Source organism: Haliaeetus albicilla, chromosome 6, assembly GCF_947461875.1.
Source record: "Haliaeetus albicilla chromosome 6, bHalAlb1.1, whole genome shotgun sequence".
NCBI lineage: Eukaryota > Metazoa > Chordata > Aves > Accipitriformes > Accipitridae > Haliaeetus > Haliaeetus albicilla.
In genome coordinates this window covers 14,255,576-14,274,938 of record NC_091488.1, presented here as the reverse complement: position 1 = coordinate 14,274,938, position 19,363 = coordinate 14,255,576, and the positions used below count along the sequence as shown (strand labels likewise).

Here is a 19,363-nt window from a genome sequence, read left to right as displayed (position 1 = left end):
ATTGATTACCTACCAGTAAACGTAGCTCTTCCAAGCTACCTTTGTATAGTCCCACCCATGGGCATGGTGGAGTCCTGTGGGTGAGTGTATTCAGAGACCACTAAGCAATCCACAGATTTAAATGTTGTTTAAGCAGTACCTAGGGCCTCATGAGAGCATTTTCACAGGAGTGAATGTCACCCTAAATGCATGAATTGCATTCATTCATTGTAATGGAATTGCTCATACTTAATTTGATAAAATATGTAAAGAACAATAAACAGAAAAGTAAGTAACAGTATGACAAATGCAATCTCCAGATTTATATTATAGTGCCCTACTATAACAGGGTGAATCTTTTGGTCTGACTCAAGAGCAATAAATAGCAGGAAACGATATTATTGCATTCAGGTGAAAGATTGACTATGTGGAGGCACAAAAGGTCTCATTAGATTTATGTACCTGGAAGAAATATAATGGCTGTACCAACACAATGTGTTTGAAGAAACTCAATTTGATACCACCTGTGACAATCTGCATTATATATGCAACAGCAGCAAGGTAAATGACAGCTTTAATTTAAACATTTCTTTCTTTATTTAATTTAAGGTAGGCCCTTAGGCTATATTTTCTGGTGCTGTGCCACAGGGTTTAGCTTTAAAAATACTGTTACTGTTAAAGAAAACTGTGTAGCTAATCCCTCTGCAGCACACTGAAAATAACCCTTTAATTTCATTCTAATGTTATTTCTTTGGTATTCACAGGAATGCCAGTTCTGAGACTGTTATGTTTTGACATTTAATGTAGAGCAATTACAGCCAAAGTATGTCTGGGGAAAGTCCTAGCAGAGAGAGTACATTTCTGTTCTGAGTGGGTACTTAATTGTTGATGTGTCAGGGGTTCAGTATGCTCCTAAAATTTTATACCCCCTTCCAGACGACAGAATATATGGCCAGGAAGCAGTCTAACACAGTGAGAAGGGAGAGCTGGACAGCAAAAAATTGCAATGCTAACTATTCTCTGGTTACCACTTTGTGGGGTCTGGTACCCTGTTTTGCATCCTCTTTACATCGTATTATTCCAACCCAGGCTCCCACGTAGGAAGACGATTACAGAGGATACTCTGGAGATTCTAAGGGCAGCAATTCTGCAGCTCTGTAATGTGGCTGTGGTATTTTAGACTCCTTTGGGACAACCCAGATTTTAAAGTGGGTGTAAACAGAGCAGGTACAGTTTTACTAAAAATGAAAAGCAGCTCCAAGCTCTGTAGCTACTGCATGTGTTAATTTTTAACATATGAAGCATTTTTAAGAATGGAGCCTTTCATTTAAGGAAATAAATTTATGGACTGCAAATGAGCAAGGTGGGGAAGGCTTCTGCAGAAAAGAAAATGCAAAGTAACCTACAGAATGGCGGGCTACCGCTAATCTGTGCATATATAGTGTGGCCAATATTATGTATGTGATGAGCAGCAGATAATCTGTCAGGAAATCAGTGAAACACCAACATACAAATGGCAAAGGCCTAGCAGGACTTGAGGAAGGAACAAATGGGTTTCAGATTTGTAGGAGATGCATATATTGCATTGACCTGTAGTGACTTCCATATTGACAGTACTAACCAGTATCATATCAGAATATTTGATATGATTATTTAGGAATAATTTATTACTGATAAGTAATTTCAGTTTATGCAAGACTTGAGTGATACGCACTTTCTTCTACAGCTGGCAGGAATATCACATACTAGGAAGCATTCCAGTTCCTGAAGTGTAATAACACTATATGTATTACATACACATATGTATGTGAATTTTAGAAATGCCACAACATATTTATACTTGTTACTTGGCAATGTTAGTTCTCCAGTAGAAGTGTAATACTAAGATCTATTTTTTCACGCATGTGTTAGGCCTTATAGCATAGCAGTTCTCTGATGAAATAAACAGTGTATTTTAATTACAATAATATTTTGTGTGTGTGTGTGTTAAGGATAAGCATGCAATATATGCATGAATTTTTTTTTGTTCTGTTAATCTATTCTTTTTTTGGTAGTCTGTAAGTGATTTTTTTTTGTTTCTTTTTCAGCATGTCATGTCTTAGAAATTGCAGTGAAGTATGAATTTTCCTTGTTTCCTCCAGTTAGCAACTCTGCATTGCTCTGTCAGTTGGGGAGGCTGTCAAATTCAAGATTAATAAATGAAACCCTGCTTCCAATGCTGCAGGTTATTTTTAATATAAAAAGAATTCAATTTCTTCCCATTATATTTTCAGCCAGAATGTGCCCCTTAGAAAACCAGTGTTCTGATCAAAAACGTTCAGAGTAGTAACCTGTACAGCCTCTTCCAGCAGCGTAGCCCGTGTGCCAGCTCACACGCTGGTTCATATTGGGAAAGAACGGTCACTGCTGAGCTGAGCTGTTCATTTTCTAATGATGGCCACATTAAGCACCTCTGAGTGATGCTGTCCAGAGAAAAATGAAGAACTTAGTCTTCATGTGCTGCTCAGCTGATTTGCACTAAGATCCAAGTCCAAATGATGGAGTAGGTAGACCTAATGATGTTTTTTTAGAGAATAGGTACATAAAATTCCTTCTTTTCATCTCTTTATTTCTGTAATGATGGTAAAGGTGGTCAGGATGGTGCAAAAGTGTGTCACTAGGGTTCCAGACACCTTGGCAACTCCTGGGTGTCACATCTTTACAACAATTAACAGTTCTGCTGAAAAAGTATGAGTCAAAATTATGCCTCATGACTAATCAAAAAAGATTGATTTTAAGACAATTCCTCAATGCTCAGATTATATATCCTTGCAAAAGTAGATGCCTGTTCTGCCAGTAACAGTGCAGACCGTATGCACAAACATTTTACACAGATAGTGTGGAGACCAGCATACCTCTGAAGGAAAGGGCAGATAGCTCTCTTCACAAAGGACAACTCAGGCAGCCTAAACCAGCAGTCAGTTCCTGACTATTGACTGTGCAGGTAGCCAGAGTATCACCCTAAATGACTCAATGCATGCACACACTAATAGAAAATAGCATAAAGGAAGGAGAAATTATATGCTCTATGAAGATATGTCCAAATCACCTGTTTAATTCAAGGCTTCTGAATGCTTATCCATCCCTGGAAAGTATTTTTGAGTTCCCATATACAAGGTGAACATACCTTAGATTGGGGAGACATGGGTAGTAAGCACTCCCCGCAACCCGAGTGCATGCCCCCCACCACCAGGCTGTAAAATAAGCTGAACATGAGCCTGCTCCGTCCTGCCTGCTGAAGTTGGGCTGCCAGGCAGGCAGCAACACATGAACTGCGGGTTCAGTCGAGAGATGGAGAGCCTAATTCCAGCCCTGCAGCTGGGACACTCTGCTCTGGTGGCTGCACCGTGGTTCACCGCTCCCTGGGTTACTTCTGTTTTTATCCAACAATGGCACAGCCTCTGGGAGAGAAGCAAGTGCACTGAGCCCAGGATCTCTCCCAGCTGCAGCCCCAAACACACATCCATCCACAACAACTTTTTCAGGCCACTCTGGATATCGAGGCAGGGCTTGTCTGCCTTCCCAGGCACCCCGCAATAGCAGGGGTCCCTCAGGATGCCTGGTTCTCCGTGGACCAAGGCAGCCCCTGCAGGAGCCAGATGCTTTAGTGCCTGGAGATTTCTGTGTTCCCAAATCAGGACTCCTACCAGTCTCTAGCGGTTTGGGGTATGCTGGTGTGTGACAGCACATTTTCTACACTGTGCTCTCACCCACAGGCTACATGGGTTTGCCTGAATAAAAGACGGTATTACTACCTACCATTTTGTCCTTAAACCATCATGGCAACAGCCAAATAAATACCTGTGATTCACAAACTGAGCACTAATATTCAGGCTAGTTATGTATTTCAGGAATCCAAGACAAAAAATTCAGGATTCTGTCTTGATTATTTAAAAAATGTGATTGACCAACCATGATGATCTGTATCATCCAGACTCTTCCTTAAGATCTGGGAGTACCACTAATCTCAGTAACAACACTAATTATCTACTCTAATGCACTTTATGGAATTTACACTGAGAAAAACTGTGAGAAGTTGTCTTACAGAAATACCAGCACAAATACTTAGAGGTAATTTTAGAAAGCAGCGGAAACTGGTTTTGAATCAATACTCCATTTGCGATTATGTCTGTGCATTTGCTTAGCACAAAAAAAGAAGAAAAAACCCCTCACTGAAATGGATTGTGAATAAGTTCTGAATAAGTAGGCTTACATAGACTTCCCCTGATTCTTTGTAACTTCAGTTCACTGTTTATTTCGATGAATCTCAAATCTTTGACTATTCACTGGAAATTCTGATTTGACTTCAGCACAATTTCCATCCTTACCAGTGAAAGGTGTAGGTGTGATAAGCTGTCAAACCACTTTGACCTGCTTGTGGTGCTCATCACATTAATGCAGCAAGTGTGAACAGTAACCACAGTGCCCATGGCTGAGGTTTTTCTAAACAACTGATCCTGGGAGATGAGATTAGTAGGCAGGTGTTTGTGACAGAGAGATGTGAAGCACAGTCTTCACTGGTACATTATCAGCAATTGTGAGCAACTGACTTTCTGGACCTCTGCCCTTCAGCAACACCAAAGGAAAACTGTTTTGACAGTGAGGCATTTTAAACAGGAAAGCACTTGTTTGGATAGTTTCCTTGAAAAAAAAAACTTCATTGTGCTTTTTCAGATGGAAGAAATCCCATAGAGTGGTCCTATGCTTGGGAGAGCTACCAGTCAATATCCACAAATCTACTGCATTACTCTTTCAACTTAATCGATACAATTCTCCTTCACAGTGACATTCATAAAAAAAAGTCCCAAGACAATAATTAATGCACTGACATGCTGTAGCTACTGCCTGTTGAGCTGAGACATTTCTTCTCCTGTTCCTTTCTACTCCCCTGCTTGCCTCCATACATATCCTGTTTCTTCAGTGTGAGCTCTTCTTAAATCCAACTCCAAGGTTATGCTTTTTGGCACTATGTTTACAGTAAATATAAAAGTAAAGATCAATAGTTCACTCCCTCTGTCATTACAAGTATTTACTTCCTATGCTTCTCTGTTTGGTTATACTTAGAGCAAAGGCAACTGCCCACATTACTGTATTTTGACAACTTCCACTGAGTATTAGATCACATATGCCACACCCCTAGATGGATCAATGGTGCTGCTTCAGACTACAGCAAACTCACATTTTGCTAACTTTAATATATGCCTAGTGTGCAACGCAAGTTCACATCCAAAATTATCCACAGTCAGAGGAAACACAGAAAGGTATTGCACAAGCTCATGAGAAGACTGTGCCTGTAGCACCATTTGAGACCCTCCGTAACACCTGAACGTAGCTGGCAGGTGTGACCCACAATGTACAGGAGACCTGTAGGCTTCTGGGGCAGCAGTTGGTGGCCAGGTGGGATATCTTGGGGCATCTAAAATGGTGCTAGATTCACAGATATAGACAACTGAGCTATAGCCGTCACAAGAAAAAGTGTACTTGAGCCACTGTAACACTGGCCTTATTACCTTGACCCGTTAACCTGGTTTGGGTTACACTCCATCTTGATGGTGACTCTGGCTGGGGGTTGCGATAACCAGTCTTGCTGGGGAACACGTGGACTCATCTTTGATGTCTGCCCATATTCACTGGAGGAGGAGGCTGTCATCTCTGTCTTCGCAAGGTGGGGCGATCCGTAGGCACACTCGAACAAGGACTGGTCTTCACTCACCACTGATAACGCTTCCTGCAAACCAGAGAAGAGAAGTCAGCGCAACCGTGTCTCAGAGCAGATATTACAATATCCCCGAAGGAAAACATGGCTTGTCCATCTCACGAGCTGATGAACAGCCAGTCACTTGCTTAAATGCTCATTACTTTCTAGGCACGCCACTGCTGTTGGTGGGGGTGAGGACCCACGGTGCCAGACACACTGTCAGCATATGGCGGGAGGACAACCTCTCCACTGGGGAGACCCTTCCCACCATGGGCTGAGAAGATGCACAAACACACACTACCAAACACTTCGGAATAGCGGCCAGGAGCCCGGAGGGAGGAGAGGGCAGGACGAGCAGCGAAGCTCGGGCCTCTCATGTCCCAGGTAGGGATGCAGAGGGCCAGATCTGCCAGGGGCGTAAGCAAGCTGCCATGGCTGCTTTAACTGCCCCTGCAAGGAGCGACAGAAAGCCAGGCCCTGCTGACTCACTGGGAGCTCCTCTTCCTTCCTCTGGGACCGAAGCCAAGTCCGTTCTGGACAGGGAGCCGTGACAGCTGGGCACAACCTCCAGTCCAGGGACCCTGCTCTTTCTGCTAGCATCCGCCGACAGCTTCGGCAGAGGTGCCCGCCACCGGCCCCAAGAGGACGCCAGGCCCACCAGCCGCCTCTCTCTCTCTCTCTCTCTCATGGCAACCCTTTCTGGCCAGCTGCCTGGCCGGGCATCCCGCTCTGGCACTGTGGGAAGGGCTTCCCTGGCCACCTTCCCTTGCCATGGCAGTACTTCGGTTACGGCCCTTGAGGGCGGCAGGGTTCACCTGCCATCACGGGGCAGGGCGGCTGCCATCATGGCTGGTTGGAGACAAGACAGGCGCCAGAGGGAGTGAAGGCCACCCTCTCTCCCCACCGCCATGCAGTCGCGTTGACACCAGTTCCTTCCCCGCGTTATCTGCACCCAACTCATGGGAGCGAGGTGGTGCCTGGGCCTGGCTCGGGCAGACAGCGTGCACGTCAGGGAAGCTGCGGGCTCGGGGAACCACCCCTCCCAAAACAGCCTTCCAAGGAAAGCCCCCCTCTCCAGGGGCTACTTAGGGTGAAGGTGGGGCACAGGGGTGAAAAGGGACAGTAACCCGAAGCGTGACGCCCTCCTCCCAGCCGGGCACTTCGGCTCTGCCCTCAGAGGAAACGGAGCAGGCGTGCAGCCGGGCACCTGCCTCCCCTCCAGGTGGGCCCCGCCGGGAGCCGGGGAGCGAGGCCCTGCCCGGGGCTGGCGGAGGAGGCTCGGCGTGCGGCACACCGGATGACAGCAGCGGCGGAGGCAGCCAGCTGGCGATGGCTGGAGGCGCGGGGGCCAAGGCTGGGAGTGCCGGGGGGGGAGCCCGAGCAGGATTCGGGGCAGGGTGCTCCGCATGCGACCGCACCCTGGCGAGGCAGAGGCAGCGTGTGTGGGCCCGCTCTGCCGCCAGCCCTGCTGCTGACGGCCGACGGGAGGACGATAAAACCGCGTGGCCCTGTCAGCAGAGGAGGATGTGTGACAGAGAGATGGGAGTCCTCCGGCTCCGGGAAGCCGGGCAGCTGCCTGCAGGCTGCTACCTTCCCCGGTTTTGCTGGAAGAGGGCTTTGCACAAGCTCCGGCAGTCGCGTGCTGCCCTAAAGATCAGCAGTTGCATCTGTTCATTTTAAGGAAGTATATATTTATCATTCTTTTTATTTGCCTCGTTTGTGAGCCCTCGGGGTGCACTCTGCTAATATTCATAGTTTTCTCTGCAACCGCAAGGGCTGGAACATCACTTTCTTCTTATTACTTCTCATGAAAATTGAGATCACTCCTTAATCTCTGGACTTGGGAAATGGGATCTCAAGCAGCCCTCCAAATGCCACAAAACTCGTGATTGAATCACTAACACGAACGTTTTCCGGCACAGGCCAGAAAGCAAAATTCAGACAGCGACCTACACCATTTCATTACTGCTTTTCAGATGTCATTTGAGTGCAAAGGTCACCACCAGGCTATCGCCATTAATACTAACTCCCCAGTTAGCACCCCTGCTTTCCACGCTCTTCTGCCAACCTGTGCCCAGCTACCAAACTGCTGCTTCTTGGGTCTCTGGGGGTGTGAACACGCTTCTGCGAGACAGAAGGTTGCCAGAATAACATCTCTCCTTTTTGCCATGCCTCTCAGACTCCTGTGGGTCTCCGGCCTGCTAAAAACTGCTGCTGTAGGTGGTCTGAAGTTTTTCTGATGAGCCATTTCTGGGAAAGCCTGCGGACAGCTCTTGCTTTTCAAGGAGGTGCGGGGGGAGATGGCTGCTGGTCTCTTGCTCCCCAAAGATTGCTCCCTGGCTACGCTGCACTGAGAGACAGCAGGGGCACTTTTTGTGCTTGGATAGTAAAGTAGCAAGGATCATATCACAAGAACTAAAGAAAGAAAATGTTACACTAGAAGGAAAATAAAAAGTTCTTTCTCAGCACTCCATGAGAGTTTTTCATGAATATATATACACACATGTATACACACACACACAACCTGGCCAGGTGACCACAATGCATCCCACGCCTGAGACTATTTACTGAATAGTTCCCTCTTTTCTGCCCCACTGTAGAGCTGATACATGAACCATAAAACATGTAATGAAATGTTAATTTTGGAAGAGCTAGCTCCAGTAAATACATGAAAGTGTGAATTATGTATGAGAAAGCAGGTACAAGATTGCAAATACAACAGGCAGAATATTATTTTACTCTGTAAACCATTTACAAATAGACCTTTTCAAAACAGGCATCAAACACTATATAATGGATATATTTCTCATCCTCCCACACACAAGTGAAACAAAGCAAATTCATTCTGGTTCCTATTAAACTTGACTCCACCTAATGTAAGTTAATTTATGAATACTTATGTTAAGTATAAATGTAAACAAAAAAATTATGGGTTTTCTATTTATTGGCATTACTAATGACAGTAAATACTGCTTGTGCTATGGATGCCTATTATGTTGCACAAAGAGGGAAATCACACACATTTGAACTTCCTGAGGAGGACATCAAACGCTGGAAATATGAGCCCAATTAATAAGGGTTGTGTGAATATCTAAAAGACTATGGCAAAACCAAGACAAGCATAAATGAACTCAAGAGACAGACTCAGACTTCACATTTCAGGAAAAAATGCCTAGTTATTCATGGAAAAAAACAGGTCAATTTGCCAGCTAGAGTTTTGTTCTGATTTAATAGCAAACACTCATCTGTACTCCATCCTGCTAGTTATCAGTTAGTGCACGCTGACAGGTCTGTAAAGGCTCTGTAGGAATAACTGAGTTTCTGCCAACTTTGCACACTGTTGGGTTGGTCCTTATGAGGAAGGCTTATTAACGTGTACTCTGTGATAGTGAGTATCTCTGATATTTTACTCTGAGTCCTCACTGATCTTTGCTGGCCTGTCTTTACTCTGAGTCCCCACTGATCTTTGCTGGCCTGTCTTGAAGGATAGTAGGACATGTATCACCCCTCCCTTGAGCACATTAAAAAAGCTGAACTGGCCATCTAAGCTTTTGCATAATTTTGAGGAGTCAGCATAACTAAAGAGCATGGTCTAAACTAGAATAAGCCATACTTCCTCTTTAACCATCTTTTTTCTCCTCTTCCACATAAGTGAGATTGAGGTTTCAGTGTGGAAAACATGGTAACTATGTTTAGCATCTGTTCTGCTACTCCTCCGGTCAGCCAGGACTCAGGCAGTCATACCTACTGTCCTCTCCTTCAAATGCAGCCAGGACCATTGATGTCAATTTACCAGCAACCACTGCAGGTGACATATGTGGTCCTTGCATATCCTCACACACAGGAAAAAGTTTTCTGCAACACACGGGTGGGAGTTGTGTGTCCAGGGTTGGCAACTGCTGCCTTTCTTCCTCTCAGTGATCTTATTCTGAATTCACTGACCTTGCAAGACACAGTGATGCTGAACAATCAGCTCGTGCAACCCGATACAACCTCACGTGAAACTCATACTGTGGGAAAGCATAGAACTAGCATCAAGAAATGCTAAGCATTTCTCAGCTATACAAGAATGTGCGATAACTGGCATAATTTGGTATCCCCAAAACAGATAGAAATTGTCCTTCAGCTGCTCCTTGCCTGCATCATTTCATCTTGTCTTTCCTTGCTTTCTCTTTACCAGTTAAAGCCTTCAAGCCTTAACCTTACGTAAGCTGTGAAAGGAAGGCTCTAACAGCAAACTACTGAACAGCTGACAGAAAGCAATGTGCATATTTCCTTCTTAAATACAGGGACTTAAAAATGTGCTTTCTGCTATAATTCTAAATGCAAGCTCCTGGACCAAATGTAATACAAAAATTGTCAGCTCTCACCATCGTGAAGAATAGCCGCACGGTCTGGCCACATACAGACACAGACAAAACTATTAATACTGACAATGTTTGGCAAAGGTTTTTATACATATGGGTGCCAGTTCTATTTGTACTAAATGCTCCTCATTACTCATTTACATGTTAATCTTTCTTTCACTTCCATATTAATGCTGTTTCTAAAGCAGTCTGGCAACATCAAACAGTAAGCGGGATAAACCAAGGTAAACCTTAATAAATATAAAATAGATGCATTATAAGGCTCCTTTCAGTCTTGCCAAGTTTTGTACCTTTATGGAAATAATTTTAGTAGTGGATGGGTCATCTTCCTCCATTTCACAGGACAATAACATATTCTCATGAAATCTCGGAAATGAAGCCTTTCATTTCTAGTAACCAGTGTCTGGGGTAATGTAATATGAAGAAAGCAACACATACTGCTTAAGGTGGCAAGTGGGAAAGGTCCTTCATGCAAGTCTGTGAAGTAGAGCTGTGGGGAATATTATCTGAGGTCAATATTGGACATGGATTTTCTTTATTTCATCTTCCTTTCTCCACGTACTTCCTCTCATGATATCATCAGCAAAACATAAAAATCTGTTCCTGCATTATGATTTTTTTTTTAATCACTTGTACCATGAAAAACCTGGCTTCTCACTTGGACTTTCCGTACTAATGATAAAAGAACAAAATGTCTTCTCTATTTGGTTTTGACTTATACTTCACTGATAAGTTTTTAAAAAAAAAGAATAACAGACTGACAAATTTGTAGAACAATAGGTGCAGCAACGCCTTTAAAGTAGGCATAAAGTCATTAGGACAAAGGTGTTTACTTAATCAAATGCAAGATTACTTGGCCTAGAAACATGAAGTTACAGGAAATGTCATTGAAGTAGTTCCCATCATGAGAAGTATATGCAAGCTGGCCGGTCCTTTATATGCAATGTCAGGAACTAAGGAAATTATTTTTTTTTCCTAAAACTTTATCAAACTTAAGAAATGGTTAAAGAAGATGATAAGGTGTGCAGTTGTCTAGCATAATTTGCTTGTGCTGATGACTACTGGGGAAAAAATACTGCAGCAGGATTTTAGAAGACTTTGGAGGCCATTCTAACCTGGCAATGCTTTTTCTCAAGGTAATTCTGATTGGGGAACGTGCTGGCTTGTGCGTGAAATATATTAGTGCACTGTGCCTCCATGTCATCAACCCAGCTTCCACTTTAGACATGACACCATTTCTATTCATTTGTATGGCAATCAAATTGAATCATGTCTCCAGGTAGTACACTCATTGTATGTGTGTGTATATATGTATATCTCAAAATATTCAGCTCTGTTTTTTTCATTTCTTCAAATATTTCCATGGCTTATTGCTTTATCCCTATAACAGAAAAGGTTTAGTAGACCTTTTTTATCCCCATTGGCTATCCAAAATCTGTCAAGTGATTTGCTGCTCAAAAAAATGCTTCAAGAACTTTGAAAGTCAAGAACTTACTGGCCAGCACTGTCAAAATCCTCACAGGCAACAGCACACCAGTATGATGAAAAACATTGGCCACAAACCAGTAGGACACTGGGCAAGAACTACACATAGAGAGGAGGATGCATGAGGAGACACAAATACAGCAACAACCCTCATTGCACATTGAGAGATGCTGCAGACAGTAAAATGAATTTATGGCTTGGGGAGTCATCTTTTGGAGTCAGCACTCCCACACTCCAAAACAGACCTGTTACCCTTGACTATGGGGGACTTGTGATAACACTGCAATTGAAAACTTTTAATTAGCTCTGCCATATGTCACTGCATTTATATAATCTATATTTTGACACCAGTTTTATGATATTTCTCCTCATTAATGTAAACAACTTTTACTTCTTTAATCTGATTTCATGAGAATATATATGTAAGCACAAGCTTAGACCTTCTCACAGCCACAATCCATTCAGACATAGGCTGTTTCCTATCACTTGTTGGATGTCTACAGTTGGTCAGAAAAGTTAATTCTCTGTTCTGTGAAGAAGTCTGACATACTGGGACTTATTTTCATTTTAATTGAGACAAAAAGCTGTTATATGAAAACTTTCACCAAAAAGTTTATTAAAAGGATGAACTGTAATGCATTGGCGTGTGTTTTGCAGATGTTAAAACATTCTAATAAACAGTTATATTTGGAGAGGACCTGCATTTTCTGAGGGAAGAACGTTCCGATTAAGACCATACAATTAGCTCTATTAAGTGTTTCCATGCTTTTTTGCACCCGGTATCCCTTGTATACACGATAACATTTGTTACTGAAAATGTGCGCAGTCGGATTACGTACAATTGTAACTGAAAGAAAGAACAAGTGAAAGTGTGCAAGCGAGCACACAGTATGCACCTTGGTACAGCCGCTCCAGGCTTTACCAAGTCACTCTTCTCGCTTGCCACTCTTCTTTCTATTCGTCCTCAGGCTGCATCTTCTGATGCTCTAGGAAGCCGTTTATCTGGAGTGAAAGCCTAATTTCAAACAGGCCAGGAATGTCATTTCCACGCTGGAACAGAGAGCACACGCGAGGCTGGACACCAGAACCTTGCAGAGCAGCAGGCGGTCTTCCAGTCTGAAACTCTGCTCCACTCTGCTCACGTCTGCAACAGGCGTCACTGCACGATAAAACAAGCTGTGGTTGAACTGCTTAAAGAGCTTCTAGCCTAAATTTGCAGTCCTGCTTTAAAGCCAAGTCTTTGAGCCTTGGATTCATTGCATCCAGCAAAAATCAGTGAAACAGAAGACAAATGACTGATGGTTTAGCCTTGCTATAGCTTATTAATCATGATGCTCTTACAACTCTCTTCTGACCATTCGCAAAAGAAGTGGTTTCTCAAGATATTCAATATGGTGTGTGGAACATACTGGAAAAGGTTACTATTTAAAATGCAGTCACCTGAGTCAGGAATTGCAGCAGACATCTGGAATATGTTTTCCTTCTAAATCTCTGAGTCTTGGATTCATTAGATCAGACAAAAATCCACATATTCTATTCATGAGAGAGTTCAGGAACAACAAAAAGCCTTGGCAAGTACAAGATAGGAAAGACAGATGTTGTCCTCACCTCCACCCATGAGAATCTTATTGCCAGCTCAGTTAACATCCTCCACCTATTTGCAAAGAGCACTTGGACAGTCCATGTTAATCCAAATACAGGCCCCGTGCTGCCACTTATCTGGTATCTTCACCTCTTGCTGAGAAAAATACAAAGAATGTTTGGAAGCAAAGGAAAGCCACTGCTGCAGTCCCACTTGAAAAAAGGAATAATCAAGCATCCATCAAATTGATGTTATGAAATTGCAGGCTAGATTCCTTTCTGGGAAACAATAGCAGATGTTTAAGGACTGATCCTGCAGCCCTCTGTGTAAGTCAGTCATTCTCCCGGCTTCGCTAGGTCTAGTAATATGAACAGAGGCCTCATGGGTAAGCCCAAAGGTTTAACATTTTGTGCCTTAATGAACAAATTCTGAAACATTATAAATTCAAATGTAGACTGTGGTGCTCTATCATAATTTCTAATATATACACTGTCATTGCTGAAATGCCAGCAAACCCTATTCTTGCCCAAGCTATTTTTGTCACCTCCTTTCATCATGGGGTAGTATTTTTAGCACAAGGCATTCAACTCCAGGTCTCCAAGGGCTTCATAAAATAAGAAAAAATCACCATTCCACTATTGCAGATGGGGAAACTTTGGTAAGAATGACTAAAAATGGGTGTTGGCTTAGAAAACATATCTCCCTCACATCAAGCTCCATGCCATATTTGGGACTACCCTGCATCTCACACACTAAAGTTATCACACTGAGTAGAGCTGATGAACCACTGACTTCCAGAGATCAGGAAGTGTCCATGAGCACCTGATTTAAAGAGCCGCCATTTCACAATCAATTATTTCATCTGCAGTCTTTACCTTACAGTAAAATACAAATTAATAGTTTAACCCCAAACCAAGAGTTAATAAATAGAAACAGGAAACTTTTTCATACACGTCGCTTGCCATGGACACCATCTAAGCAAAGCAGTGGGCTTGTTCAAAAGCAGTGATGAAGGTCTCCACCCTGCATCTGCTTCAGCGCATGTTCAATGCCTGAGTGACTTCAAGAGGAGTATGCTTGGAAGCAGCTCTGCCCATGCACAACCACCGAAGAATGGCACCAGGCTTTTGAATGAAAGTGGACATCAAAATTCACAAGACCGTATCAAAAAGTCTAGGGAATAAAGCAGACAATCTAGTGCCACACAGTGATGAGTCTGGTATTGGTTTTCCTTCTGCATGAGCAGAGTGCTGGTAAACTATTTAAAGGCTGAGGCAACACCAAGTTTTATCTACTGCACCAGCAGCTGAATGAACAGGGTTAGGTGGCTGCAGGGCTGGGGCAGCACAATGATCGGTTGGGCTCAGAATACGTATTTCTGAATGATTATGTCAACCTTAATTCACCAGTGCTAAAAACAATACAATTGTATCCTGCAGATTGTATATTGTATACTGATTTTTAAAGAAACTGTAGCTTTGTATGCTTATTTTAGCACTTCCATCCATATAAAGAGCTGTAACACTGAAGTTTGAATGACTATTTTTTCAGTCAATACAATAGACTTTTCTTCCTTTTCATCTTGATAGTATTGTCAACTATGAACTTTGAAAGCTTGAAGTTTTTTCCTCCTTCATGCTTGGCTGTTAGCTTCTAGGGCTTCAAAATGCCTAGAAAACTGGGAAAACTGGGATATAAAACTCCTTTTCATTTCTGCCTCAGCCCAGCGCTAGCCTGTTGCTTCTACCTTGCTTTTCTAGTATAGGACTTTATCAAACTGAAAGAGCAGCCAACCCTCTACTTTGTTAAAAACCATGAACATCTGGTTTTTTTTCGGCAATCTTTCAAGCTAAGATTTGTTTGGCAGAACAGGTGGCAGGTTTGTAAAGTGGCCCGCAGCCCAATCGGAAGTGAACTGAGGCTGCGTGCCACAACTGCTATGAACTTTTGCTAATAGATCAACATGATATTGGGAAAGAGTCTTGGGACCAAAAAAGCTGCCCCAACCAAGACACCAATCCCATTGTAGGCATGCAATCCTATCCTTTCCATGTTTTCTTTTAAAATCTTTGGCATCACAGGTAGCCCAGCAGTTTGAATGGGATGTCTTCAAGAATTACTGTGTGTTTGTTGGAGTTAGACATCTGCCCAGAACTAAAGGCTTTGCTTGAACATGGTAACTGCCCTGGTACTCCGGTTTTGGAAACTCTATTGAGAAAGTTCTTAACATAAAGATACCACATGATTTTTTTCTGCCTTATTCAAAAGATTTGTCCAGTGTTATCACAAAAGGGTAACATTTGCAGCTCCTTTTCCTACCATTTAGCCAAAACTACAAGATTATACATTACATTTATAGTAAGTTTAGTATTTGTTAACTGTGGGGGGTTGATCCACCACATACATATTTGTATATGTAATTATATATGTCCATTTTGTATATACACATAAGTACATGTACACACACACATTTTTAGATAACCTTATCCTCAATCTCTGAACAAATTTTAAAGTAAAAATAATTCAGGCATTAAAATACTTTTCTCTAAGGCATAGTATGTACCAGAGACAAACTCATCAGCAAAGTGATGAGAAATGTATAGGAAGGATGAAGAGACCTTTACAGACATTGCATTGATGAAAGAATTAAATATTAGGGGCAAAACTGAAAAGAGCATCCAAATTAGTTTCCTTTCCAATGAACCTTTGGTTTTTATGAATGCCTGACAGCATTAGGGAAATAACACTTGGACGATGGCCATGAACTGAAGTTCTAGGTGACCCATCACTTCCCGGTAGTGCCTCTGTGTGTGGTGTTTGTGCACGTGCGCACACGTGTGTGCGTGTGTGTGCACGTGGGTGTGACGAGTGGGTCACTCACTTTCTGGTCGGAAAGACTGCAGTTAGGGGGGGGTCTTCGCTCCAAATGTAATATTAGCTACCCCAAAGAGATTGTGGGAAAACAGAAGGGTGTCCACTAGGCATGTTACCCGTTAAGTCTGGCTGGGCCTCTCAAACCGGCAGCCAGGCATGGCCATCAGCCTACAGAGAGGGAGGGGGAACCGTTCTTGGGCATCTGCAGAGCTGCTTTCCTGCAGCTCAGCTTCCTCCTCAGGGACTCCCTGGAGCTGGAGATCCTCTTGCCTGCTGCATCAGGCCGACAAGGTCTCAGATGCTGCCCTGTGTTTACCTTCATACACATTTAAAATTCTCACCTTCCTATTTAGAGAACACTTATCACATCCAACACTTATTAAAGTAATTTCCTTGCTTGACAGCTTTTGCAAACACTGCTTAAGCCATCTTTATTTGTACGGATGTTTTTATTTACTTCCGAATGTGTTTAACTTGATATTTTTTACTGACTTCTCTGCATTAGATAACTGGAATTAAAATGCAAATTGCTATTGCTTTTTAAAAATGCACTACATTAAGAGGGCTCTCCATTTTTGCACAACTTTGTAACAGAAAGTCTTTTGTTTACATTATTCCCACTTCCTTTTCCTCAGCCACCTTTTATTCTGAATCTTCCATATATACATTGAATATATACATATATAGTTTTATATGCTTCTCATAGTACTCCCCATTTTACAAGCATATGGAATATTGCTCAGATGGGTAATCTTTCTAAATTCAGAATGAACTTTCCAAGTATGCCCACTCTGTATGTAAAATATGACTTCCTGTCATGATAACCTTTACAGTGTATAGCCTAACATACTTTCCTATAATTGTTTATAATGAATATCTTGATTCATGCTTCAGCACACGTTATTTTAGTCATTTGCCACAAAACGTGACTAATGAAATTAATACAGGGTTAAATGTCACAGTATTAAGTCATTTCTGTGTGTGCAAAGATTAACACAGGAGAGTGCTTAGTAAAATAACAATAAAGTTAAGCACATGCTTATGTTTAAGCATATTTAACCTGCTCTGCTGAACCAGTATAAAATAAAGATATTGTTGTTTTAGCTCAAACGTTAACTATGAGATCGGTCAATGAGACTGGTATGGTTTTTGATATATTGCAGTTAGAGGTAGCCAAACCAAGGGATCAGAAGAAAAATGTTGTTTCATACCTATGACAGACAAATGTTGGAGTCAATGTACTTTGTTTGTCCCCGCACAAAACAAAACAAAACAAAACAGAACAACCACAAAAAGAAACCCTCACATACACAAAAAAAATTCGCTTTGTGATAGTAAAAAAAATTTAATCCCAATTATGCCTGTGGTTTTGCTTTTAAACTGAGTTCCTATTACTTAATTTAAGCTATGTCTTTTTCCATTTCCAAAATTGCCAATCCAAAATCACAAAATGTAAACAATTACTTCAGAAAGTTTTGAACTTTTTTCATTCTTTTTCCCTTTTTTAGGAGAACTACCTCACAAATTCAACCTTTATCTTTATCATGCAGCTTGTAGCTCTGTGACCATGCTTTCTGCTGAATCTCATATGCAGCAGAAAGAGGCTGTGGCCCATTTTTAATTGTACATGTGAAGAAGAAAAGGAAAATGCACATGGTGATATCTTTGATGTGGCGACAAGAAAAATCCTGCAGTTTTACCCTGTAGCAGTATCTCTTCTGAACTAGTGAATACCAACACTTTGGCTCTTACTAAAACCATGCCCTGCAGCTCTGATATTGACTGTATTTTTCAATGACACCAACATTAGCTGCAGAAGGACAAAAAAGACCACCTGCTGCCATTGATGAAAAGCAAACTGAGAAAGTCAATGCAACTGAAGACAATCTCAAGTCCAGAACCCTCAGATATGCATTTACTACAGCAATAAAAACCATTAAGACGCTTTTCCCCATACCTCGCTAATAAGACCAAGTGTCTAATAAGCATTGCTATATGAAATGAAGCTGCGTGGATGCAAAGCTTAAGGTATGATAAAAGAAAATATTTTTATTTACTTTTCTTTGGACTGTATTGAAAAATGACGCCTGAAATGTCTTTATATACTGTATGCTATGCTTTCAAACATACAGGAGAGGTATGCAGGCTGTTTCTCTTTTATTGTTTCCCCAAACAAACCCATTTCCTACAAGCTGTTCCCACATCTTTTGTGCCACGTCCAGCTTCCCAGAAAAACAGCAGGAAAACAAAGTGTGAACTCAAAACAACCCATTTCCACAGAACAATGTGCCACACCAAGGAGAGAGAGAGCTAGAGGGGGAGGACTGGGGGGGGGAGAGAGAGACAAGCTGTTTTGATGCTGCCAAGGGACTTAAAGAAAAAAGGAAGGAGGAACTTTTAAAAGTCACAGAGAGGAAGAGTTGTGTAACTGTAAATATGCAACAGGCAAGTTGCCAACTATTTCAAAGGATTTGAGGTTTCAAAATCATCGAGAAGGCTAACTGATTTGCACTCTGGGTTTTGAGCTTCCAGGAACACCTTTACATGTCTGAGAGCCATATCTTTTTATAGACTACTCAAGCCATACTTGGTCATAATTTCAAGTTGAATCAGTGAGGAACGTAAACAGACACCATTTATGCTTCTCTGCAATCTAATAAAATGAAAGCATGGACTAAATAAAGCGAAATGATACATGTCATTCTGTAAGAAGGGAAAACCAGAAGATCATATTGATTTAGTTCCTGGCTGACCTGAGCAATTTCCAAAGTTCCTGGTATTCAGTAAACTAAGAAAACTCATACACTAAACTCCCATAGGTATAATGCATACCATTCATTGAGACACATGTGATAAAAGTCAACGATAAATGTCACTGTGCCATTTTAAAATCCTGTTTCCATATTTGGCTTGTCAAGGATATAAAAGCAGAAAGAAGGAATAAAAGTAAGTAAGGAACTAATTATTTCAGCCTTGCTGTCCGTGACAATTATGCAAGTAAGAAAGAAACATTTGTAGAATCAACACAACAACTGGAATGCTTTCCCCCAAATCAAGAATCTCACCAGCTTTGAAATCTTTGGGTAGGGAGACACTGCTTTTGCAGTGAAAAAATGCGGTTAAGTTCCTTTTTCTGTTGATAAAGGACGCAAAACCACAGACTGCAGTCACTTGCAATTAAAACCCACAGTCCAAAGCACTACCATGTGTCAGCAAGACCTGGCGTTACCACGAAAGGTGTCCTTTACAGAGAAGGAGATATGGGGCAACACTCATGTCACGATGTGCTGACTTCCTACTGTGGACTTTTAAACTGTCATAGTACTGCAGCAAAAAGGA

General features: G+C 42.1%; 1 protein-coding gene across 8 annotated transcripts in view; it reads right to left on the bottom strand.

Moving 5' to 3' along the window:
* The window catches only part of ERG (ETS transcription factor ERG), a 147,106-nt gene that overhangs the window by 28,210 nt on the left and 99,533 nt on the right, over nt 1-19,363 (bottom strand). For 7 of the 8 annotated variants that reach the window (XM_069785104.1, XM_069785106.1, XM_069785103.1 and 4 more), the window contains one exon: nt 5,529-5,746. In XM_069785104.1, the coding sequence (XP_069641205.1) occupies nt 5,529-5,746 (218 nt within the window). Of the gene's footprint in view, nt 1-5,528; nt 5,747-12,464; nt 12,658-19,363 lie in introns of those variants that run through there. The other variant, XM_069785107.1, reaches the window with a different exon arrangement.